The following is a 20902-nucleotide window of genomic DNA, read 5'->3' as shown; positions in this document are numbered from 1 at the left end:
GGTGGTGTTGAAAAATGCTTCATCTGTGTGCCAAGCTTCTTTGACAGTCTGTGCCTTTTACAAAGCGGCAGGAGCAGCGACACTGCTGGACTCTCTGTGTTTTTTGTTTTCTTTCTTTTTAACTGACAGATTCAACTGTGAAACCTGAAAATGCCTGTAAGCATGCGGTCATTCGGTGCAGTGGAGGCTACTGCCCCCTTCTGCTAGAACGGGAGTACATGTGTGATTCGTTTGAATGATTTTATCAGAGACGTTTTGCCAGTTGGATCATTTCACTGTGAACTTTGACCTCAGTACAAGCTGGAACAAATTCACACATATTTGATACTCTGTACTTTGCTGTGCTGTTGTTTGTGTTTGTGTTTGGCATGAAGACACAGACGTGTACAGGTTTGAACTTTTGGGTTATGAAATAAATCTTTGTGAAGGTGTTACTTTTTCGCTCTGGGAAACTGGGAGGACATTTCTCATCATTTTCTGAATCAATCGAGCAGATTGATGCGCTATAAAAAAAAAATTTATCATTAGTTGTAATCCAGCACAGAATAGTTACAAAATTTGCTTCACCTCAGACATGTACAACAGTTAAATGTTGCTTACCTTAGAGCATCAGTAATCATTTATAATAGTATGTCAGTCATTTGGGGAAGGGAATTTGCCAGATTTAATTGTATGTACTATGTATACATGTAAGTATAATTTTCAGAAAAGGACTTTTGCTTAAAATGAAGTATTTTAACAGTGTGGTATAAGTACTTTTACTACAGTGAAGAATCTGAACACTTCCTCCACCCCTGCAGGTGTCTTGATTGGTCTCGAATTCACTCTTTTAACAGTAAAAAGAGCCCAAAAAAACCCGCAAGAATCAAAGAGAAACTAAATAAAAAAGATCAAGCAGTCCTGCATCAGACGGTTTGGCTCCCACAAAGTCCTGACTTCACAGAGCCAGTCATTACATGTTGAGACAGAAGAGCCTCAATCCTCAGAAGAAAGGTCTCCAAGATCCTTTCAAGTATCTTGAAAAACTATGTGCAAAATAAGAAAAATAACTGGTGCTGTTTTAAACAGTCACACCAAATAGGATATTTATTTAATTCAGGATATTTATGTTTGCTTTGCTGCACTTTGTATGAGATTCAACGGTAAGTAAAACTGTTTTTTGTTTTTTTTACTTGAAATGCCTCAAGGTTTCACACAGTACTGTTTATTTAGTTGTGGTTACATGTTCCCTTATAGAGCTTCTTTGAAAAAGACTTCAACAAACAGTGTCTTGTGAAAAATGTTTGATATTAGTTACGTTGTTCTTCTCGCTGCACTCTCGATTTAATTTTATGCCTTGTGTTTCAATGGTGTTAATCAGTAGGCTAAAAAACAACAACGATGGCACTATTTTTTAAAGAATCCTCACTAAACTCGAAGCACCAGTTTTCATCGTCCTGTAAATCTACTAAGAAGACCAATTTAGAGCCAGTGCATCCAGTCACACTGAAAATAACCAGCATCTCGTTCTCAAGGACCTTTTGGCCACCCAGATGAGGCAGTAGAGCTCCGGTTGGTGCAGACGCAGGACGCAGCGCCCCCTGCCGGTCCCACTTGTCACCGCCGGGGGGGAGGAGTCGCACGGGCAGCTTTATAAAACCGCCTCAATCCCCGAAACAAAAACAGTCCAGACAGACAGACAGCTGCTGACAAGCAAACCGGGACACCTCCTGAGGGCAAAGACTGCACCGTGTGACCTCACCGTTATACCGGAGCAGAGCGAGCGCACCGTCCGGTGTTGTTGACGTCTTGTGTCGGTTTAAAAAAAAAAAAAAAAAAAAAAAAAGCGGAGGGGGGGGGACGCAGCCGCTGGATCTACACTGCAACGCATCTGCGTAGCACACAGTAACGAAGAGGCGGAAAAGACATCGCTTCGGTGTTTACCAAAATGCCGTTTTCCATTAACGGCATCCTTTGCACGCTCGCGCTGCTGGTCCTGTGGCGGGCGGAGGAGCTCGCGGAAGCATGCAGCTGCGCTCCGGTACATCCACAACAGGCGTTCTGCAACGCCGATGTAGGTGAGTACAGCAACCGGGGACTGTTGTTGTTGTTGCAGTTGCACCAGGCTCCTGCACAGTTCACCGGAGCTACAGCGGCTCTCTGCAGCCGCTCAGCCCGCCTCAGGGGCGCCTTGAATGGGCTCCTACAGGCAGCAGGAAACGAAACCGCTGGAAAGCCTGGAGGTGGGGGCGGGGGGTGGGGGTGTAGCTCCTCAAGGCCATGGCCCAGACAGTTTGCACTGCATTCAGACTGCACACTTGCAGACACACGCAGATCCTACTGCTTGCAATGTCCTGTTGACAACCATAGCCCACAAAATGCAATTTTTGGAAGCAGAGGACAAAAAAAAAATCTGGGCTGAAGGTGTCATTGAAGGGACACATGCACTAACACATGCTCATTTTAAAGTAAAGTCCCCATGATGTTCATTTTAGCATCACTTTAAAGAGTTATAAGAGCATCTGTGGCTCTCATTGAGGAGTTCATCATGAACTTTGTGGTATTTATCTCTTCACGGTTTCACTGTAGTCCCACAAACCCACAACTGGAGGACTCGGTGTGTGTGCGTGTGTGTGTGTGTGTGTGTGTGTGTGTGTGTGTGTGTGTGTGTGTGTGTGTGTGTGTGTGTGTGTGTGTGTGTGTGTGTGTGTGAACTCTGCTGAGTGAGTCAGTGTGAGGTACAGGAAGGAGTCCGGGACCATCACCGAGCATAATGTCTCGGCTCCGGAGCAAAGAGCGCGTGTGTTTACCTCCAGACTTCACCCTCAGCAGCTCCGGGACGAGGCTGGCTTCTGCAGGGCAACGTGGCACCACAGAGGAAAAGAGAGAGCAGAGAGGAGGACAAGGGATGGAGAGAGTGAGGAGAAATTTCTGGGGGTGGGGAGGAGAGACGAGGGGATTGAATCTCAAACCACAGAATATGTCACACCACGAGCTTTCCTCCTCCTTCAACAAAAAAAAAAAAAAAAAAAAAAAATTCCATTCCTGTCCAGTTTCTTCCTGCGCTGGGTGGTGCTGGGAGGAATTACAGGAATGTTTCTGGGGTTTTCCCAACTTTTTGCTCTGGTGCAGCGCAGGGACAAACACACACACACACACTTTCAAAGCCCAAATAGACAATTGAAGAAGCCATGCATGGTAGACTCACACACCCTAGCTACTCATGACATATGGCTGTCAGTTCAGGGTGTATTGTAGGGGGAAAAAAGCAATAAAACTCGCAGCGCAAGTAAAAATATGCGTGGCATCCTCGAGAAAGTTGGAGACCTCACTACTGTGGCTCCATCTTTTCTTCCTGCTTTTGACTCTATTTGCACACTTATTTCCTCATGCACAAGTGCGTGCGTGTGTGGATAAGATCTCTGTGTAATTTCTCGTTGCAAAAGGACAGCTCTATTTCCAGGTGTGACTCAATCTCTCGCTGAGCTGGCAGGTCTCGGAGACAGGATGGTGTGCTGGTGTTGTTTTTTAAAGGGTGTATGAGTCAGTACAGCTTCTAGTCAGTTCTCACAGAAGAGGAGGGAGGATGCACGTTCATGGCCGGGCTGACCGCTAAAACGGCAACAATGGCCAATGTCATGGTGCGGCCATGATTTCAGGGTGGATCAGAGGATGAAGCCACATCTGAAAGCCCCGGCCTGCTGAGAGAAACACCCAGATAACACAGTGCAGAGTCAGAGGTGAAGAAAGGACTGTGGAGGAAGAAGAATCAGGGTTGGCTCAAATGTGCATGTACAACAACAAAGTGACATTGTCAAGATTTATGTGGTCTGACAATTGAGATTTGTGTTGGTGGACTTGCATCCCACTCCTTTGCTTGTTGATTCAGACACTGTACAGGCAGGAATCAGCCGACTGTGTGTCACCTTCTGTTTTTCAAGCGAAGTGATGCTCCAAGTCAGACCGCAAGCCATAAAAGTCGCGCAGCGTCATGCACCTTCCACAGAATCGCACACGCGATATACATGTACGGAGACAAACATCCTCCTTTTCATAAAAATCTGTTTGCCCACAATGGGGAACTTCCCTGCAGCCCTGCCCAGACAGACTGTCCTCAGGCTGGTTGGCGGTCTGGAAGACCAGAGTCACCCTGCTGTCTGCACAAAAAGCAGCAGTGGGCACGAAGTGTACAACAGCGCGTGTACGCGCCTCCAATTATGGAAATACAGACGTGTTTACTGCGTGAACTGTGCTTCACACACATCGTAAGACAACTGGTGTTTCCAAAAACAAAGTTTAACTCTTTGATTGAAGTTGGTCAGACTCTTGGAGGATATTTAAGTTAATAAAAAAAAAAAAATACAAAACATCAGATGACTTTATATCAGCCAGTTAAGTGTTTAAATTGTGCCCACAGCTACATTTCTTTGGCAAGAAACCCCAAAATACGATTCATTCCAACCGTGTGATTATTTGATGTTATAAGAGATGCATCAAAAATAAAAGAGATAAAATCTCAGACAGTTAACTGCTAATTAAATCTGCACTTTAAATCATTTTATTAGAGCTTGACTGATACTGGAATGTTGAGGCCGATACCAACATTATTATCAGTATTGATATATCAACCAATATTCTTTATATATTCACTGTATATTCAGTATATCAGTCTTCTATCCATCTACTTTGGTCAAATAAAAACTGGCAACAAGATTGATGAGTTCAAAAAAAAAAAAATGGTGTGAGCCGAGTCTATTTTACAAGAAAAAAAAAAAAAAAAAGACAAATAACAATAAGTAATTTGTATTTTAATTTCGTGGGCAAACAAAATCAGCTGTTGTAAAACGTTTTCTTCCCCTCGTCCTGTCTGCGCCACCAGCCGCACACACACACACACACACACACACACACACACACACACACACACACACACACACACACACACACACACACTGCACTCGAGACAGCCGCGCAGCTCCGGTAACTGCGTCACGGAGAGCTCGCAGATGTTGCCAGAGGTCACGGGATGCCGGCGGAATTGTGTTTTGAGGGCGGTTTGTCTCCGTTCAAATGACAGGTTAAAACAGAAGGGCCACATACGTGTGGAGCTGAACAAACCACAGCGAGGACGTCAGGGATGATTTGGTGGTCACTGGAGTATGAAAAAAGAAATGGATAGTCATGCGGTGGGATGAATGGAGAGAGTGGGGGGGAGGTAGGAAGAGGAGGAGAAGGAGGGGGGGGGACTTAGGATGTGGTGTGTGTGTGTGTATGTCCATATGGGGTTTGCATGGAAAACATTGCGTAGTGCAACTGATACGCATGTATAAGTCATTAAGCGTCGGACTGGTCGGGAGGGTAGGGGAGCAGCCGAAAATGTGGGTCAGCTGGTGGTTTATGGAGGGGGCTCCTGGCTTGCCGGTGGACCGACTGCTGATCAGATGACTTCGGGATCAACCTGCGGTGAAACTCGGCCGCCTGCGGGCCCCCGGTAGCTGTGCTGTTTTAGCGTCACGCTGTGCAGTCTGCCGCCTCTGCAGCGCGCTGTTTAGACTGCACAGGACGATCCGCTGCGGCTTTATTGCAGGGGGAAACCGAGAAGTAAACATGTCTGCAGCACCGAGGTAGACAGATACGCTCCCATAATAATGTATCGTGAATAACAGGGTTATTTCCCCCTCCGTATTGTATCCTGCTGCTGATTCTTTAGCTCATTAGTTTGTGGCTCTGAATGAGGTCAGGAAATGAGAGCGGAAAAACTGGGAGGAATGCAGGAGAGAGTGCCAGCCAGGTATACTGCTGCGTGTGTGTGTGTGTGTGTGTGTGTGTGTGTGTGTGTGTGTGTGTGTGTGTGTGTGTGTGTGTGTGTGTGTGTGTGTGTGTGTGTGTGTTTGTGTGTGTGTACTCTGGCTGCTGCTGCTGCACATTTGCATGAGCATCAAGAGTGCAACTCAAATGTAGGAGTTTGTTTGTGAGAAACTTGGTTTCCTCTTGAGCGCTGATGAATGACTTCATGAAGCCATTTATCAGTGCCGATGCCCGGTTCCATTTCAGCTCCAAGCTGAAAACAATTAGTTCCTTTCTGAGTCAACAAACCTCTCATGAAACCTTTTATCTGTTGCTCCTCTTTTAATAGCGATGAATCAAACATTCAGGGAGTCATTTATTTAAATTACAAATGTGTAATCTGTTTGACCGAAACTCCTTGGGGACTTTTGACCTTTTTTTAAGTAAAACTTTGTTAGATAGACTCGCATTTTTGATTATTTTGCCACCATTAAAGCCACATAAAAAGCTGTAAACACAAAAATGACCTGTTACCACCTTTTAAAGTCCAATGATCAGAGATGAGTTATGCTAGAAAGCTGTTTTTATTGGTTTAGAGAGGCCAGGCTGAAAGGCAAGAGCGAGAGCTGGAGTATGAAATATCATTGCAGATGACGGGCAGCATTTTCAGTCTCTCCAGGAAGACATTAATACTGTTGCACTTACTTGTTCACACCATGAGTGATGGGAAATACTTGTGATGATAATGTAAAAAAGTGTGTCGAAGAGGCGTGGAAATTTCTCGATTCTTTGCTGCATGGCAGTGCAGATGTGGAAGATTCTGCTTTGAGGCAATGACATTAGTAAATTTGAGTGGCTACCGGTAGTCTTCACGTGAGGCGTTTAGGGAACATTACTAAATTTGAGTAGCTACCGGTAGTCTTCACGTGAGGCGTTTAGGGAACATTAGTAAATTTGAGTAGCTACCGGTAGTCTTCACGTGAGGCGTTTAAAGGGACCTCTGTAGTGCACGTGAATGTTGGGTCGTCGTTTTAAAAAGTTGCGCGAATAATCAAACAGCCCCGATAAATGTAGTTGAAATAGAATTTCCATCTGACAAGTAGTTCTGATTGAGTCTGCAGGTGACTTCACTCTCTTTGTAGCTTTGTTTTTGGTCTCCACCAACTCACTAACTTAGTTTATCTGACCCAGCAGCCTACAGGGCTAAAAAAAAAAAACCGGCTGCCTGTTTTGCGCCTGTAGAGTGAAATAAGACAGAAAAGTTTGTCAGACAACCAAAACAAGCTGAAAGATACTAAAATGCTCAGAGCGAGGATTAACTGCTGAATCATTTGAGATTACGCTGTCGGTTTGTCACGATGATCGAGCCCTTTCAAAATACACGTTGTCATTTGTCAATGAAAATATTGATGAAAGCAGCTCAGTTGATTCAGTTAAGATGAAGAATTTTAATGAAGTCCACCTCCGCTCGTGTCATGCAAAAATTAATACACGTTTAGGAAATAAAATCCAAGGCCAAAAAGAGAGAGCAAGTGTGGAGATTATATTGTCTGTCATCTGCTAATTAAACTGACAATGAGATGCGCTACATTGAGCAGTATTTTAAAAATCTATCAAATATTTCAGTCAACACGGCATCTAAATCGAGGACTTTATATCATTGTAAATATTTTTTACATTCCTGACATTTCATAGACGGAATACGTGATTAGTAATGAATTATTAGTGCTGCTATTAGTTACGTTTGCAAGGAAAGCATTCATCATGCTTCCAGCAGAAAGAATGAAAATGGGCCGGAGCAGGAGAATGAGAGACGTTATTTACTCAGGGAGCCACGAACCTCCATATTTGTGTCTGCTCCAAGCCATAAACTGAACCCAAGGGTGTAAGAGCAACAGCGGTTGACTGTATGTGTGTTTATCTATGTGTACGTGTCCTCTGTTCCTGCTTATTTTATGTTTTTTTCCCCCTTGTATTGCTCATATTTTCCATTCTGAATAAATGCCCTAAGCATAGCTGAAGCTTGAAGTCAGTCAGGCCATTAAAACACACACACACACACACACACAAAAAACACACACTGTGAGAAACAAGCTTCTGGCCATGTCCTTCTTCCGTATATCAGCTTTCACGTTGCATTCTTAAAATCCTTAATTATTGTCCTGTGACGGTTTCCTGGTCATGTTTTGAAGCAGGAAGGTTTGTGCTGCAGGCCAAGTCCGTCGGTGTGTCTGGCCCCCGTGTTGCGTCGGACGGCTGGAAACCCTCAGCTGTTTTTTTTTTGTTTTTTTTTATTGACTCCACTGCTACTTGAGCTTATTTTGTTGTGGTTTGTGCACGAGACTTCAGGCAGCTGCGGAGGTTGTTCGGGCCCTGTTGTCAGACTGAAGGCGCCGAATGAGAATCTGAGTTTTGAGTGAGGACTTGGTGTCTTTCGGCTTTTAGTGGAATCGCATCATGATGCTGTCAGCAAAAAGTCGGCATTGTTACTGATTAATATGCCGACTGATTTCCAGTTAATCATTTGGTCTACGATACTTCGGAAAACAGTATTAATTGGCCCATGAAAATGTCTTGTTTTTCCTTAAACAAATATCCAAATATAATCGGTTAACTAAAAAGTTAAAACCGATTAAAACGGAGAAGTTGGATTGAAACAATTATGAAAATATTTGCCGATTCATTTTCTTCTTTCCTTATTTCTCTCTTTTGAAGCTGAGATTGTGTCTCACCGTGTGATAAAGCTGATAGTAGAAAAATAAAAGTCTTTTTTTTTTCATCAGGATTGGCTGTTTAAAGCCTCTTAAAATTTGTCCACTATCTTTTAATATTTCAGAGTTAAATATTCTGTACTGGAAAACATTACCAGCAGATCAATTATGAAAACATTCGTTAGTTGCAGCCCTGGTTCTGACTCCATGTTCCTCTGTTTCCCGATCAGTGATTCGAGCGAAGGTGGTGGGAGAGAGAGAGGTGGTTTCTGGGAACGATATCTACGGGAACCCTATCAAGAGGATCCAGTATGAGATCAAACAAATCAAGGTAAGGATATAATCCAGATGCCTCCCAGTGTGTTAGTCTGAGGGGTTTGACGCCCAGATGTCGACTCCTTTGGTATGACCTTTGACGCCACGTCCCTTTTTTGTTCCAGATGTTCAAGGGGCCGACCCAGGACATCGAGGCCGTCTTCACTGCTCCTGTGTCCGCTGTCTGCGGTGTCACCCTGGATGTCACCGGCAAGAAGGAGTACTTGATCTCAGGTTTTGTATCACATATTACATTTCACATATTATTTGGTTGTAATGAAAGTATCTGGAGCATTTCATCCGAAAAAGGTGCACATCATTGGAGGTCAATGCCGACAGTGTATTTTAGGAAAAGCACTTGTTTGAGAAGGTTGTAATTGACCACTAACATTAGCTTTAAGTAAATGATACAGATGCACCCGTGATTACATTTCAATGACTACGAAGGTTATAAGTTGAACCCACTGCTGCTGTTTTATACAACTAAGATGTAATTTAAGTTTTCGGAGGATAAACTGAGATTCAACATTTTAAAATAAAGAAAAAAAAGTGAAAGAATAAAAAGACAGACAGAAAAACAAGAGGAAGTCGCAAACAGATAATCAGATATAGACCTGCAGGTGTAAACAGCCTGGCAGACAAACACGGGATCGGACTAAGACTAGCGGGCAGTTTTGCATGTCGGAGGAGTAACTGTTTATGTTATTATGGGTAATGATACGCTGCTGACTAAACCCTGAGGAGACTGGGAGTGACCTCGTCTGTGGCGGTACAGCTTGAGCTCCTGAGATGTTTCCTGCCTTACTGACTGTTTACAACTGCATATCTGGATCATTTTTCAATATTTGTAAAGCAGCTACAGTCATTATTTTATTTGCAGGGTGTCACGTGACTCAGCAAAAGTGGTCGCTTGCGGTGACGCTGTAACAGAAAACGATCACCTGCTGCTCCCCTCAGTTTTTAGAGAGCAACACATTTCCGCCCGTTGTTTACCTGTCTGACCTCAACTTTAGTGTTTGGTTTAAGTGTCACTCCCTTCGTCGCGTCATTTTCAGGAAGGCAACTGTTTTCCTGTAGAAAAAGCTGTAAAAACCTCGGTGTACGCCACCTGCTCGGCTCCAACCAGCAGACAGACGCTGTTGGCAGCAAGCTGGTGAACATTTAGACCAGACCAAGAGCAGAGCTAAAAGAAGAGTCGATATTGGACTAATATTTATCAGGCGGGCCAAAACGGGCTCTAAATGAACAATAATGTTGCTCCATGTGTCACGGACATTTTACCATATCAAATAATAAGGGGTTAATATGTTATGAAACCAGCGTTCACAGCTGGTTTCCGCTGCCCCCAAGTGACCGAAAGAAATCTGTTATTGCAGGTTTAAAAAGTTCAACACGGATTTGGATGAAAAGAGGAATACAGATCTCGTGTCTGTCTGTCATTTATAAATCTACAAACAGCAGACGGTTAGCTGAGCTTAGTCTAGCGTGAAGACGAAGGGGAAGTAGCCAGTTTAGCTTTTTCTAACGTTCAGCGTCGGCCTGTCAGCACCTGTAAAACGCCTCCTGTTTTGTATTTATTCAATCTGTAAAATACTGAAATGTAAAAACGACAATCAGACATTTTACCCCGAGAAGTATTTGCTGGATTTTTTTTTTTTTGCTGTGACTGGATAAAAAAAAATAGTCCAGCACGCACTTTGTTTTGACTACATAGCACGTTAATTAAAAAAGCTTTTTAAAGGATCTGGTTTGCATTTCTTTTTGGACGGAGAGAGCCTAATTGTTTTCCCCCGTTTCCAGTCTTTGCTAAGCTAAGCGACACAGTAAAAAAAAAAAATGATGTTTTGATTGTATCCAAATAAAAAAAATAAAAAAATAGGTCCAACCGTAGACATAGACATTTAATTTTTAACTACTGCAGTGCGGAGAAAAAAACACATTGATCAAACAACAGTCTTGTTTTCCTTTTTTTCAGTTTAGCCTTATATGAAGCAGACAGATATGAGAGGGGGTAGCTGTCTTTCAACTTCCAGCTCACTTCGGCATTTCCCCAAATGTCAAACTCCTCCTTCGATGTTTTCATGTGGCTGTTGTTGTGATTTAACGCAGCGCAGGGAGGCAACATCACAACGAGACACAGTGCAGCGAGTGGAGGAGACGCAGAGGATCATGATGTCATTCGTGCTCTGGTTTCTCCATCATAGACAGAGATGCACCCGCAAACACTCGCCCCTAATTACATAGAGTTGTAAGAGGAGGAACTGCTGAAGCCAGCATTTCCTCTCTCTCAGACTTTTTTTTTTTTTCTTTTTTTCTTTTTCAAGATGTAGGACTTGAGCGGTGGCAAGGAAAGTTAACTTTCTGCCGAGCCAGGCACCTTTTTAAAAAATAAATAAAAATGATTCATCCCTTCTTCAGTTTGAAGGGTTAACAGTTGGACGAGTCACAGTGAAATGTGAGTCAGTGGAGCCTGCGAGGACATACTGTAAAGACTTCAACATGTTGAGAGCTGCTCTGCAGACAGATAGCGGCGGATCTGTAAACTCCGCTTGAATATCACCCTGTTTTGACTTGCCGCTCGGGCGCGAAACATGAACTCGAGCTTTTCACGAGGACAGTAGCAGATCCTATCAGTGTTACCTGTGAATCTGTGACCTGATGTTGACGGTTTCGGACCCTCTGTCCAACGGGAACATTCGTACTGACGCATCCAGGGCCCGTCTGAACTTTCTGTCACATGTTTGTCGTTTTGAAGCTGCATAAATGTCTTGTTGTTTTCCAGGCAAGGCCGAGGCTGGCGGGCGCATGCATGTGACCCTGTGTGATTACATCATGCCCTGGGACTCCTTGAGCGCCACCCAGAAGAAGAGCCTCAGCCAGCGCTACCAGATGGGCTGTGACTGCAAGGTAAGGGGCCGTCCGTGTGCGCGCGGTTTATCTGCCGGAAAAAGGGAAACGAAAAAAGGAAAAGAGGCAGCAGTTGCTCGCTTTCTGCAGAACAAATCCAGACATAACAGACCGAACGAGACGAGACATTGGCCACAGCAGCAAACATTAGAGCCAGGTCGATTTTAATGAGTCGATTGAAAATTTTATTTCGCGTCCTCGTCGATTGTACCAATTAAACAAACACGACATAATATGATAATAATTAACTTTAGAGGTGCTGATGGGTAGATTTTATTATTTAAACAGAGCCAGAGTAGTTGTTTCACCCTGTTTCCAGTCTTTTACCCCTAAATATCCGCCTAGTTTGTTTTACAAAAAAATTGCAAAAGCAGTGCACAACACATGGTGATCATATTCATCATATTCGCCACAAGTATGAAACCCTGCAGACGACAGAGAAGGTAAGAAACTACAGTTTTGCTGTGTATCAATTCTTATTACAAAGTAAAAAAAATTAAAAACAACTATTGTTGTTGCTGTGGCATCGGTGTCTTAGAATTTTTAAATTGTGGTCGATGCTGTTCAAAATGCAGCTGCAGACTTTTTACTTTTGCAGCTGTTAGATGGCCAGTGAGGTTTTAAAGGGTCTAATACGACAGCAAACATCGTGAGCTGTAAACATGAACAGACTTGTGTTGTTTCACTGAAAAAGTCTGTCAATACTTGTTTTTTTTTCCAAGCAACTGAAATCTGATTTAATGCGGCACGCAGCATGTGTAGTTTTCCACATAAAAACAGGAAAAAGACAAGTTATTGACTTTATTAGAGGAGTTCGTCATCAGTTCTCTGCAGCTGCTCATACCCCCCCTCCAAAAAAAAAAAAGAAAAATAATCCAATTATTGTTCTGTAGAGGCATTTTTTATGAACAACGGTGGTTCGCATTAATCACGGTGTAAAAGACAGCGTACTTCCTCCGGCTGCTTCACAATAAATCCAACAGGTTTTTTAACGGTCTGCTGATTTGAATCACCAATACGAGGTCGTTCTGTTTGCTTCAGCAGGAACTTAATTCAGATCCACCAGAGAGGGTATCCAGTCCTGACAATACATATATGTGTGTGTGTGTGTGAAATACAGTGATTGTGCGTGCAGTATAGGGAGATTGTTTTGTGTGTTTCTGCAGATTGTGCGCTGTCCCTCTCTGCCCTGCGAGATCTCGGCTCCCGAGGAGTGTCTGTGGACGGACCTGATGATCGAGAAGCAGGTGCACGGTCGCCAGGCCAACCACTACGCCTGCGTCAAGAGGGCGGACGGCTCCTGCTCCTGGTACCGCGGCGTCGCGCCACCCAAGAAGGAGTTCCTAGATGCCGAGGACCCTTAAGCCACGCGGCACGCGCGACTGCCCACTGCACAGCCTGACGGAGATAAATGTAAACGATTCTATTGAAATTTAAGACCACAACATCGGGCACAGTGATTTTTGATAATTATTAAAAAAAAAAAAAAGAAAAGAAAAAGGCGACGCTAATGTGACTGAAATTACCTGCTGGTCTGAGAACAACCTTTCCGCCTCTCAGTCGAACGCGAGGCAGCTTTCGACCTCGGCGTTTTCTCACCGTTAGGTGACACTGAAGAGGCTCCGCTTGTTCTCAGACACGGCGTCTCTGTAAAAACATGAAATAGCATCATGAGACATAGACTGGTCAAGTGATGATGTAATTTCCTCCTGAGGCTGGCGTCAGGAGGACATAAATTCTCTGTGAGACAGAGCACTTCCTGCCCCACAAAGCTCCACAACAGCTCTGCTCTCCACCAATCAAGCCCCCGAACTTATGACGATCATTCGTTACCCATCGTGTTTCTACTTTTCATTACCTCATTCTCCATTTTATTCCAAAGCCAAATTCCAAGTTGCCTTTTTTTTAAATGATTGTCTCCCTCGCTCCGAACACTTATTAGTTTTATTATTTTCTCTGCTGGGAACTGTTTAGCCACTGGGGGACGTCGGACGCCCACAACACGCTTCCTTTTAAAAAGACCATGATTCATCTTGCATGGCTGATGATCTTTTCTGGTTTCATTCGGTGAAAATCTTTGCTTGTGGTGGTTTTTTTTTTTTTTTTTTTTTTTTAACCGAAGCCCATGACCGTCACGGGCCTCACTGGACCAGTCTATGCTGCGTGAAGATGAGCGCTCTAAATTTAAGCCTGCTCGTGAGGCAAAGCGGCGCCTCTTCAATGACCCCAGAGTCCAATCGGGAATATCCCAAATTCCTCCTCCTCCTCCTCCTTTCTTCTTCGAATCTTCAGCCCCTCTCCCATGTTATGTAGCTGTGTACAGTACCTATGCATATACTTTTGTTGTTACTTGAGGATTATTATTTACTGCATTAGAACTAGATTTGCACTTTTTTGAGGATGAGCTCCAGTAAAGACAAGAACCTGAACACTCCGATGTGACCGTTATTATCGTTCGCCCCGACCGACAGATCCACCTCAGGTGCAGATTTCGCCTAGATTTCTATATTCACAAGCTTACTCTCGCTATCTTTATCATAACAAGATAAAATAGTACTTGCAGTGAAAGAAGAACAAAACAAACAACAACAAAAAAAAGTGGATGAGTGAGAGGTTTGGATATAAGGGATCTTTTTGCAGATTTTATGTGTGAAAGAGAAACTAAAAGAGCTCGTGGGATGTTATTTCAGTGTCTTTGTATTATCTGTTGATTGTAAATGCAAACAGCAGTTTCATGATTTGCCAATATATTCTCGCAGACGGTTCATTTCATGAGTAATAAGGTCTTTACACCGCTTAACGTTAGCTTTGACTCGTCTTTACGGCTCCTTCCAGTTATTAATGAAAGCTTTATCGCTGTCCTAGAAAGCAAGTTACTCAATCAAAGTTTACAGTGCTGTTTTATACACCTCAAGCTACATTAACACAAAAAAAATATATATATGATGGAGTATTAGAGGCATAATTTAAAAGTAAACTCTTTCCAGTTTCCATTACTTTGTATTTTTTCAGTGTTATTATTATACCTGTCTTGATTTTTGTGTGTTTTCGCTGTCTTTGTCTACGATGTCTTTAGCTGTAGTGTCGAGGTGAGAAGGTCCTCTTGCGCTGGAGTCACGTGAGAGTGAGAGCGAGTCATCCTTTTTGGAGGAGGTGTAGAGAAATGAGAAATGGGTACCTTGTGTGAATAGAGGACTGTGCATGTGTTTGATGCTTTGTGTAAGTCCAGGCGAAGGACAAAATATTCAGTATTATCAAATAAAAAAAAACAAAAAACCAAACAGTTTGAAAGAGTGTTCGCTGACTGTGTGTCATCATTTCTCCTCACACGTTGACATTCATCCGTGTCGCCGTGACGTCAGCGGTTTTTGGTTTCGAGGGGAAAATAGATCAAAAACTGGTGGACTGTCACGACGGTTCGTGTTCCCTTCAAGATTATTTTTATTCACTTTGAAGGTCCCTTGACTTTTATCGAGCTGCGACGTGGAGTTGATTGTTTGGTTTTGTTTTGTGAAATGTTGTGACAATTGTTCTGTGGATTGCAATGAAATATGACGCATATCTTTCCTTCAGTATGCACCATAATTAAGTGAAGATTTCAGTCAGTCCAGTTGGTTACCAGACAGTGAACAGGATATATAGGATACCTGCTGAGCATGTCATTATTATTATTGTGAGCATTATGGATGGGTGCGGCGGGGTTGTGTCGTAAGTACATCATCACAGCTGTCTGAATAGACGCGTTTTGTTACGTAATTCCAGCAGTCTTTCTTTTAAATTGTCATTTTATTTCATAATGCCACTAAAAATGTTTAAATCGGTGAAAACAAAACGTGCAGAGCCGGTTGTGTGATTGATTCTTTATTTGGTCTGATGGACAAAGACGAAGTGTTGAGAAATACAACAGACTTTGGAAGAAAAACTACCTGCAAAAAATATAGTCTTATGACCGTGAGCAAAATTGTAACTAATTATTGAATTGTCCAGCAATTTAATGGTAATATTTCTTTGTTTTGTCTGTAGTTATCATTCATTAAATTTTGATTGTAACTGTCCAAAGAAAAATCAGGAGGAAGGTATTCATGTGGGTGAATGTCAGATTTAACCTCCAAACATTTGTGATGTCGGTATGTTAAGCAGTCAGACTTGGCCTTCATTTGCGATGCTGCTAATTTGCCACTGAAGTTGTCAAGTGTGTGCGGGACATATTTGAAAAAGTGGAGTAAGTGAGGCTGTGTTGGGAGAAGGGCAAGTAGATGTGGTGATCGACTCAACTAGGAAAATATTTTAGAAATGTGCAGGCAGAGCCCAGATTGGGCGGTTTTGTCATCTCTGTTCATTCTCTGCTCTGTAATAATCATCCGGTGTCAGAGGGGATTTCTCTTCTTCCTACTCTGAGCTTTTACCCTGAGGTTCAGGCCATTGTTATTGAGTCAGGGTGTCAATTAGGTAATTTTGAATGAAGTGGGATGATGAAAGGTGTCGGTGTCTGTCCTCTGTCCCTACTTTTAAATATACATGTGATTTTGACTTCTCTCTTTGTGTTTGAAATCTGTTGAGTAGCTCTTGAGTACGTGAGGTCTGTGAAAACAGTTTGGTTGAAATCCTGGTTGCCCAACTGAGGTCGAAAAGGAAGAAATACGGAATTAACATTGAACTTCCGATCCAAACGAGGACAAAGAAATGGTCACAAATTAGTTATCAAAATCAAAGAAAGACTAAACCCTTTACTACTTACTACAGGAAGGCTTTTAATCATCACACTTAAAAATATTTAACTTTTCATATTGTATTTTACATAATTGGTCAATGGCATCGTTTCATAAGTCAAACCCACATGTACCCAAAATGTATACGATTAATTTGACCGTTTAACACTTTTAAACCAAGAAAAAAACATTAATAATTGATGGCTTAAAGAGTTTTTTTATGACAGCATGCTCAGTGATTGATGATAAAGATTTTTTTTCATGTGAAATTATACAGGTCAATATTTTTGCTGAGGGGAAATAATACATTGTTATGGTCTAAAAGGTTTTTAAATACATTAATAAAGGACACAAGCCTTCCAAATCTGTTGAAACATTCTCTATAGAACGTGATTTCAGTCATTAATAAACTATAATGCAACTGATGTCTTTTTGTTTTACCTGCTGAAATGTAAATAAAATCAATAATATGTACCAGCTCTACATATTTCATGTTTCCACATAAATAATGTCCCTTGTAGTAGTGATGCCACCCAGTGGCCACCTGAAGACATGGCAGCCTCTTCAAAAAACTTCAACCATCCAAGGTGCCTCTTTCACACAGGAAGGTAAAAAAAAATTTTATTTATTTTGAAAATTGTATTTTAAGAAAAGGCCAATTAATGACAAAACTACTACTTTTAAGATGATAATTTTTTACATAGAATCACTTCTCAAAACGTATTCCACCGCTTGTTGTTTTAATAAACTTTTCCAGATCTATCGGAATAAGTGATGAGAAATATAAGAAAACATGACAAAAAGGGAACACATGTAAAGGACAAAAAGGGAAAGATTTGTGAAAAAATAAAAAATATATAAATATATATAAATAAATAAATATATATAAATATGTATATGTATATATAAATATGTATATATATATATATATATAATGAAAACGGCAGCAATCTCCCAACCACCACCCACCCTTAAATGACAAGCAGCAGAAGGCAGTGAAACTCAAAGGACTTTAACCTGATTGAATTAATTTTCTTTGTACGCAGTTTTTCAGCATCACTGACCGACAAAGGCTGACGCTGTGGAAACAGATTGTTAGAATTTCATATGCAAATCACCTGAAGTTCACTGGGGCTGAATACATCACACCACCTACTCTTTCGCTGCTTTTCAGTGCCACCTGTGACGTCTGGTTTCTAGAATTAGTTTCATATCTGCATTTTGTGAGTTTTAATCTTATCGAGCCACAAAATGCGTCGAATTTAAACAGATTTTCCTGGTTTTTCGATGTCATCGTCAGAGAGACAGAGAACAGAAGCGCAGAGAGTAGGAAAGATGAAAACACTATGGAGTCGTAAGTGGTTGGAAAAGTTCAAGCCTGGGTGAGGTCAAGTGCAACAGAAAGAGGTCAGCTGTGTGGAGAGAGAGAAGACAATCAAATTAATTTAATGAGTGAGAGAGAGAGAAAAAAAAAAAGAAATGGAGTGACGCACGCAGAGTAGGACGACATGACATGCATGGGACCATTTGAAAAAAAAAAAAATCAAACAGTAAAGAGGAGATGTTGTTTATTAAACAAAAAAGCCTGGATATCAACCTCACTCAGTCTGAATAATGTCACTGGTGCTTTATGGCGGATGCAGTTTATATTTAGCGGTAGTATCAAGGAGCCTCTAACACTGCGACAACTGCTGACATTTTTCACACATTTTTGCATTTAGTTGTTGCTCTGACATATGCACGATATGAAAACCCCTTTTTCTTCCTTGTAATCAGACCCACTGCTTCTACTGCTGCTGATACTGATACTCAAATGGTTGCTGCTGACATTAATACCGCTAAATCGTGTGTTTATGTCTTTGTACTGAGAATAATAAGTAGAGGCATTACTACTTCTCCATTAGACCTCCATTCATCAAACAAAACATTACAATTATCCTGTTTGTCATTTATTTCATTTACAAAGTATTATTGCTCTTGATACAAAAACCCCAACAAAATAGCTGTGACCATAAATATAGTCTGAAAGTATAATATCTCTGCTGAGGGATTAATAATGTCTTATCTTATCTTACAATTTGCTGTCTCAAAATTAATGTATTTTCATCTTAACCATTTAACTCCCAGCAGTAAAAACTTCTAAATCAAGCTGAAATGAGCCTGAAGGCAAACACAATTATAGGTGCATAATAGCCATAAAAAGTACTTCAATTTTTGTGCTTAATTTTTATGATCGCTTTAAAACAGGCAGATAGAAACTGCACATTTTACAACAGTAAAACTAACAAAATAGTAGATTTAAAGACCCTAAAATGAAAATGTTGTTTTGCTGGTAGAGCCTTTAAAGCACATATATGGTACCGGTATTTCTTCCACTTCTGATATGTGTACGTATACTCAGCTCTGACTAAACTAAACTGGGCTCCGGTGCGTGTGTGGGGGTGTCGAGCAGGATGATACGAGGTTGTGTGCATGTGTGTGTACATTTGTCATCACTTCCAAGAATACTTTAACAACTGTTCAAAGTGACACAGCAGTGGGTGTGCGTATCTATATGCAGAATGTGCCTCCATGTGGAGGTTGTTTCTTTTGTTGTATCACTTATAAAGCGATCATATAGCGGCAGGTTTTTGTGTGTGTGTGTGTGTGTGTGTGTGTGTGTGTGTGTGTGTGTGTGTGTGTGTGCGCGCGCGCAGAAGTGTAAGTGTCGAGTGCGTGAGGCTGAATTCAAGAGTGAGGTCAAGTGTGTGATCAAGAGCGTGGAGGGAGGAGAGAGAGGGAGTAGAGCAGAGAGTATATTTCTGAGAGTTTGTCAGAGTCTGGTGGCTGTCGGGAGGGGAAAACACTGAAGCCGGGCTTTTCCAAGGAACTGAGGTCCTTTTTGGCGAAGGATGACGCTGGCTTAAAGGGGATGTAAAAGCGAAGAGATGCCGGGAGGATACTGTTACTGAAAGGTCGTTTCTGTCACAAACTCCTGAATACACACAGTGTAGTGATGGGGACTGTGAGTGAGCTGTGTGCGTCCAGTTTCCAGGCATTTTTGTGTCCTACAGTACGACCGGGGGCACCTGCTGCAGCCACAGGTAAATCCTTCAAGAATCCGAAAATTGAAATGTGTGAAGTGAGTATGAGCTTTTAAATTTTTGGTTTAAAAAAAAAAAAAAAAAAAAAAAGTGAATCAATTGTTGTTATTCCAGTTTTTTGTGGGTTTTTTTTTAATGTTGCTTTTATGTGAGTCTGTGACGGACAAACACAATGAGACACGGAGAGCAAGACTGGCACAAAGTGCTATCAGTGTTCAGTTGCCGTGGTGATTTTCTGTTAGGTTATCAAGACCCAGAGCGCTATGTAGAGAGTGTGTGTGTGTGTGTGTGTGTGTGTGTGTGTGTGTGTGTGTGTGTGTGTGTGTGTGTGTGTGTGTGTGTGTGTGTGTGTGTGTGTGTGTGTGTGTGTGTGTGTGTGTTTTATGCTGTGTTTCTGACATTTCTGTGTTCATGTACACACATGAGTCATGTGTGTGTGTGCGCGCGCGCGTGTGTTTGTGTGAGATGGTGGGCTTGAGAACATGACGCACACCCATCATCGTCTGGTCCTGGATCCTCCTCTCCAGTGGGTGCTGGAGTGACATAATCTCCATCACTGCCCACTGCTCTCCCTCTGTGCAGGTGCTTTCACACTGTGTCAGTGTGCTCATTCAAAAGCTATTATTACACAATGAAAGGTACTCACACTGGTTATTTCCATTGGTCTTGGAGGTTGTTTTTTGGGATTTGTTTTTTTAAATTTTTTAATGAATGTTCCTCCTATATCTAGATGTACTTGTAATTTCCTCTTCTTTCTTCTTCTTCTTTTTTATTTTTATGCCACAAGCCTCGAGGTCCCTGCAACAGGGACGATTTCACAGATAAACCATTTAGCTGTGAAGCACATTCACTCAATAGGCTACTGTAGCTCCCTTTGACAATTATATCTTTATATTTAGCTGCCAAAAGTATTAGCCATGGCCAGATTAATGTGATATTATAGTGACAGGCCCCTACTGGTTTCCATTATTCATGGAGGTTTCATTATTTTCTCACCCAACCCAACCTCTCTGAAATGAAAATTAACTGGCACCAATTCTGATGAAGGATCTTTTCAGCAAAATAACATCATGTCGCTGATTTAAGGCTTTCCACGTGAATATTTGTATGTTTTCCATAGTAGAAGCAACATCATTGAGGTTTTTGACTGTTGGTCAAACAATGGAAGCAAATTCTTCAATTAACAAGTACATTTTTAGATGTATTTATAATTATAATAACGGTTGTTTCCAGCCTAATAGTATATCTGCGATGGAGTAATATACACTTCAGATTTTCGATGCGTTAATTGCTTGATACGCACAAAAAATAGAAACAGTTTGATTAAACTAACTTTATAACAAACAACTGCAATATAAACTGGATTCATTAAGCTTTTAAAATTAGATAGAATAACACAGCTACAAGTTTA

The 20902-nt window shown here is 41.8% G+C and overlaps 2 protein-coding genes across 4 annotated transcripts in view; both read left to right on the top strand.

Annotated features, from left to right (window-relative positions):
• Positions 1-1624: 1624 nt before the first annotated feature.
• On the top strand, positions 1625-14997 carry timp2a (TIMP metallopeptidase inhibitor 2a). The gene is made up of 5 exons (XM_069724330.1): positions 1625-2057; positions 8708-8808; positions 8918-9026; positions 11575-11699; positions 12866-14997. Exons 1-5 carry the CDS (start codon positions 1928-1930, stop codon positions 13061-13063), a joined length of 663 nt encoding a protein of 220 aa, XP_069580431.1. The 5' UTR covers positions 1625-1927; the 3' UTR covers positions 13064-14997.
• Positions 14998-19067: 4070 nt separating this feature from the next.
• Positions 19068-20902, top strand: part of LOC138636354 (cytohesin-1-like) — a 19309-nt gene continuing 17474 nt past the window's right edge. Inside the window, exon 1 of one of the 3 annotated variants that reach the window (XM_069724337.1) lies at positions 19068-19491. In XM_069724337.1, the coding sequence (XP_069580438.1) occupies positions 19404-19491 (88 nt within the window). In that variant the 5' untranslated portion in view covers positions 19068-19403. The other 2 variants (XM_069724333.1, XM_069724335.1) reach the window with 2 other exon arrangements.

This window comes from Brachyistius frenatus, unplaced genomic scaffold (genome assembly GCF_029030835.1).
Source record: "Brachyistius frenatus isolate BFR_SWC_R1_liver_20210118 unplaced genomic scaffold, ASM2903083v1 Contig_370, whole genome shotgun sequence".
Classification (NCBI taxonomy): domain Eukaryota; kingdom Metazoa; phylum Chordata; class Actinopteri; family Embiotocidae; genus Brachyistius; species Brachyistius frenatus.
This window is presented reverse-complemented; position numbering and strand designations above follow the sequence as displayed.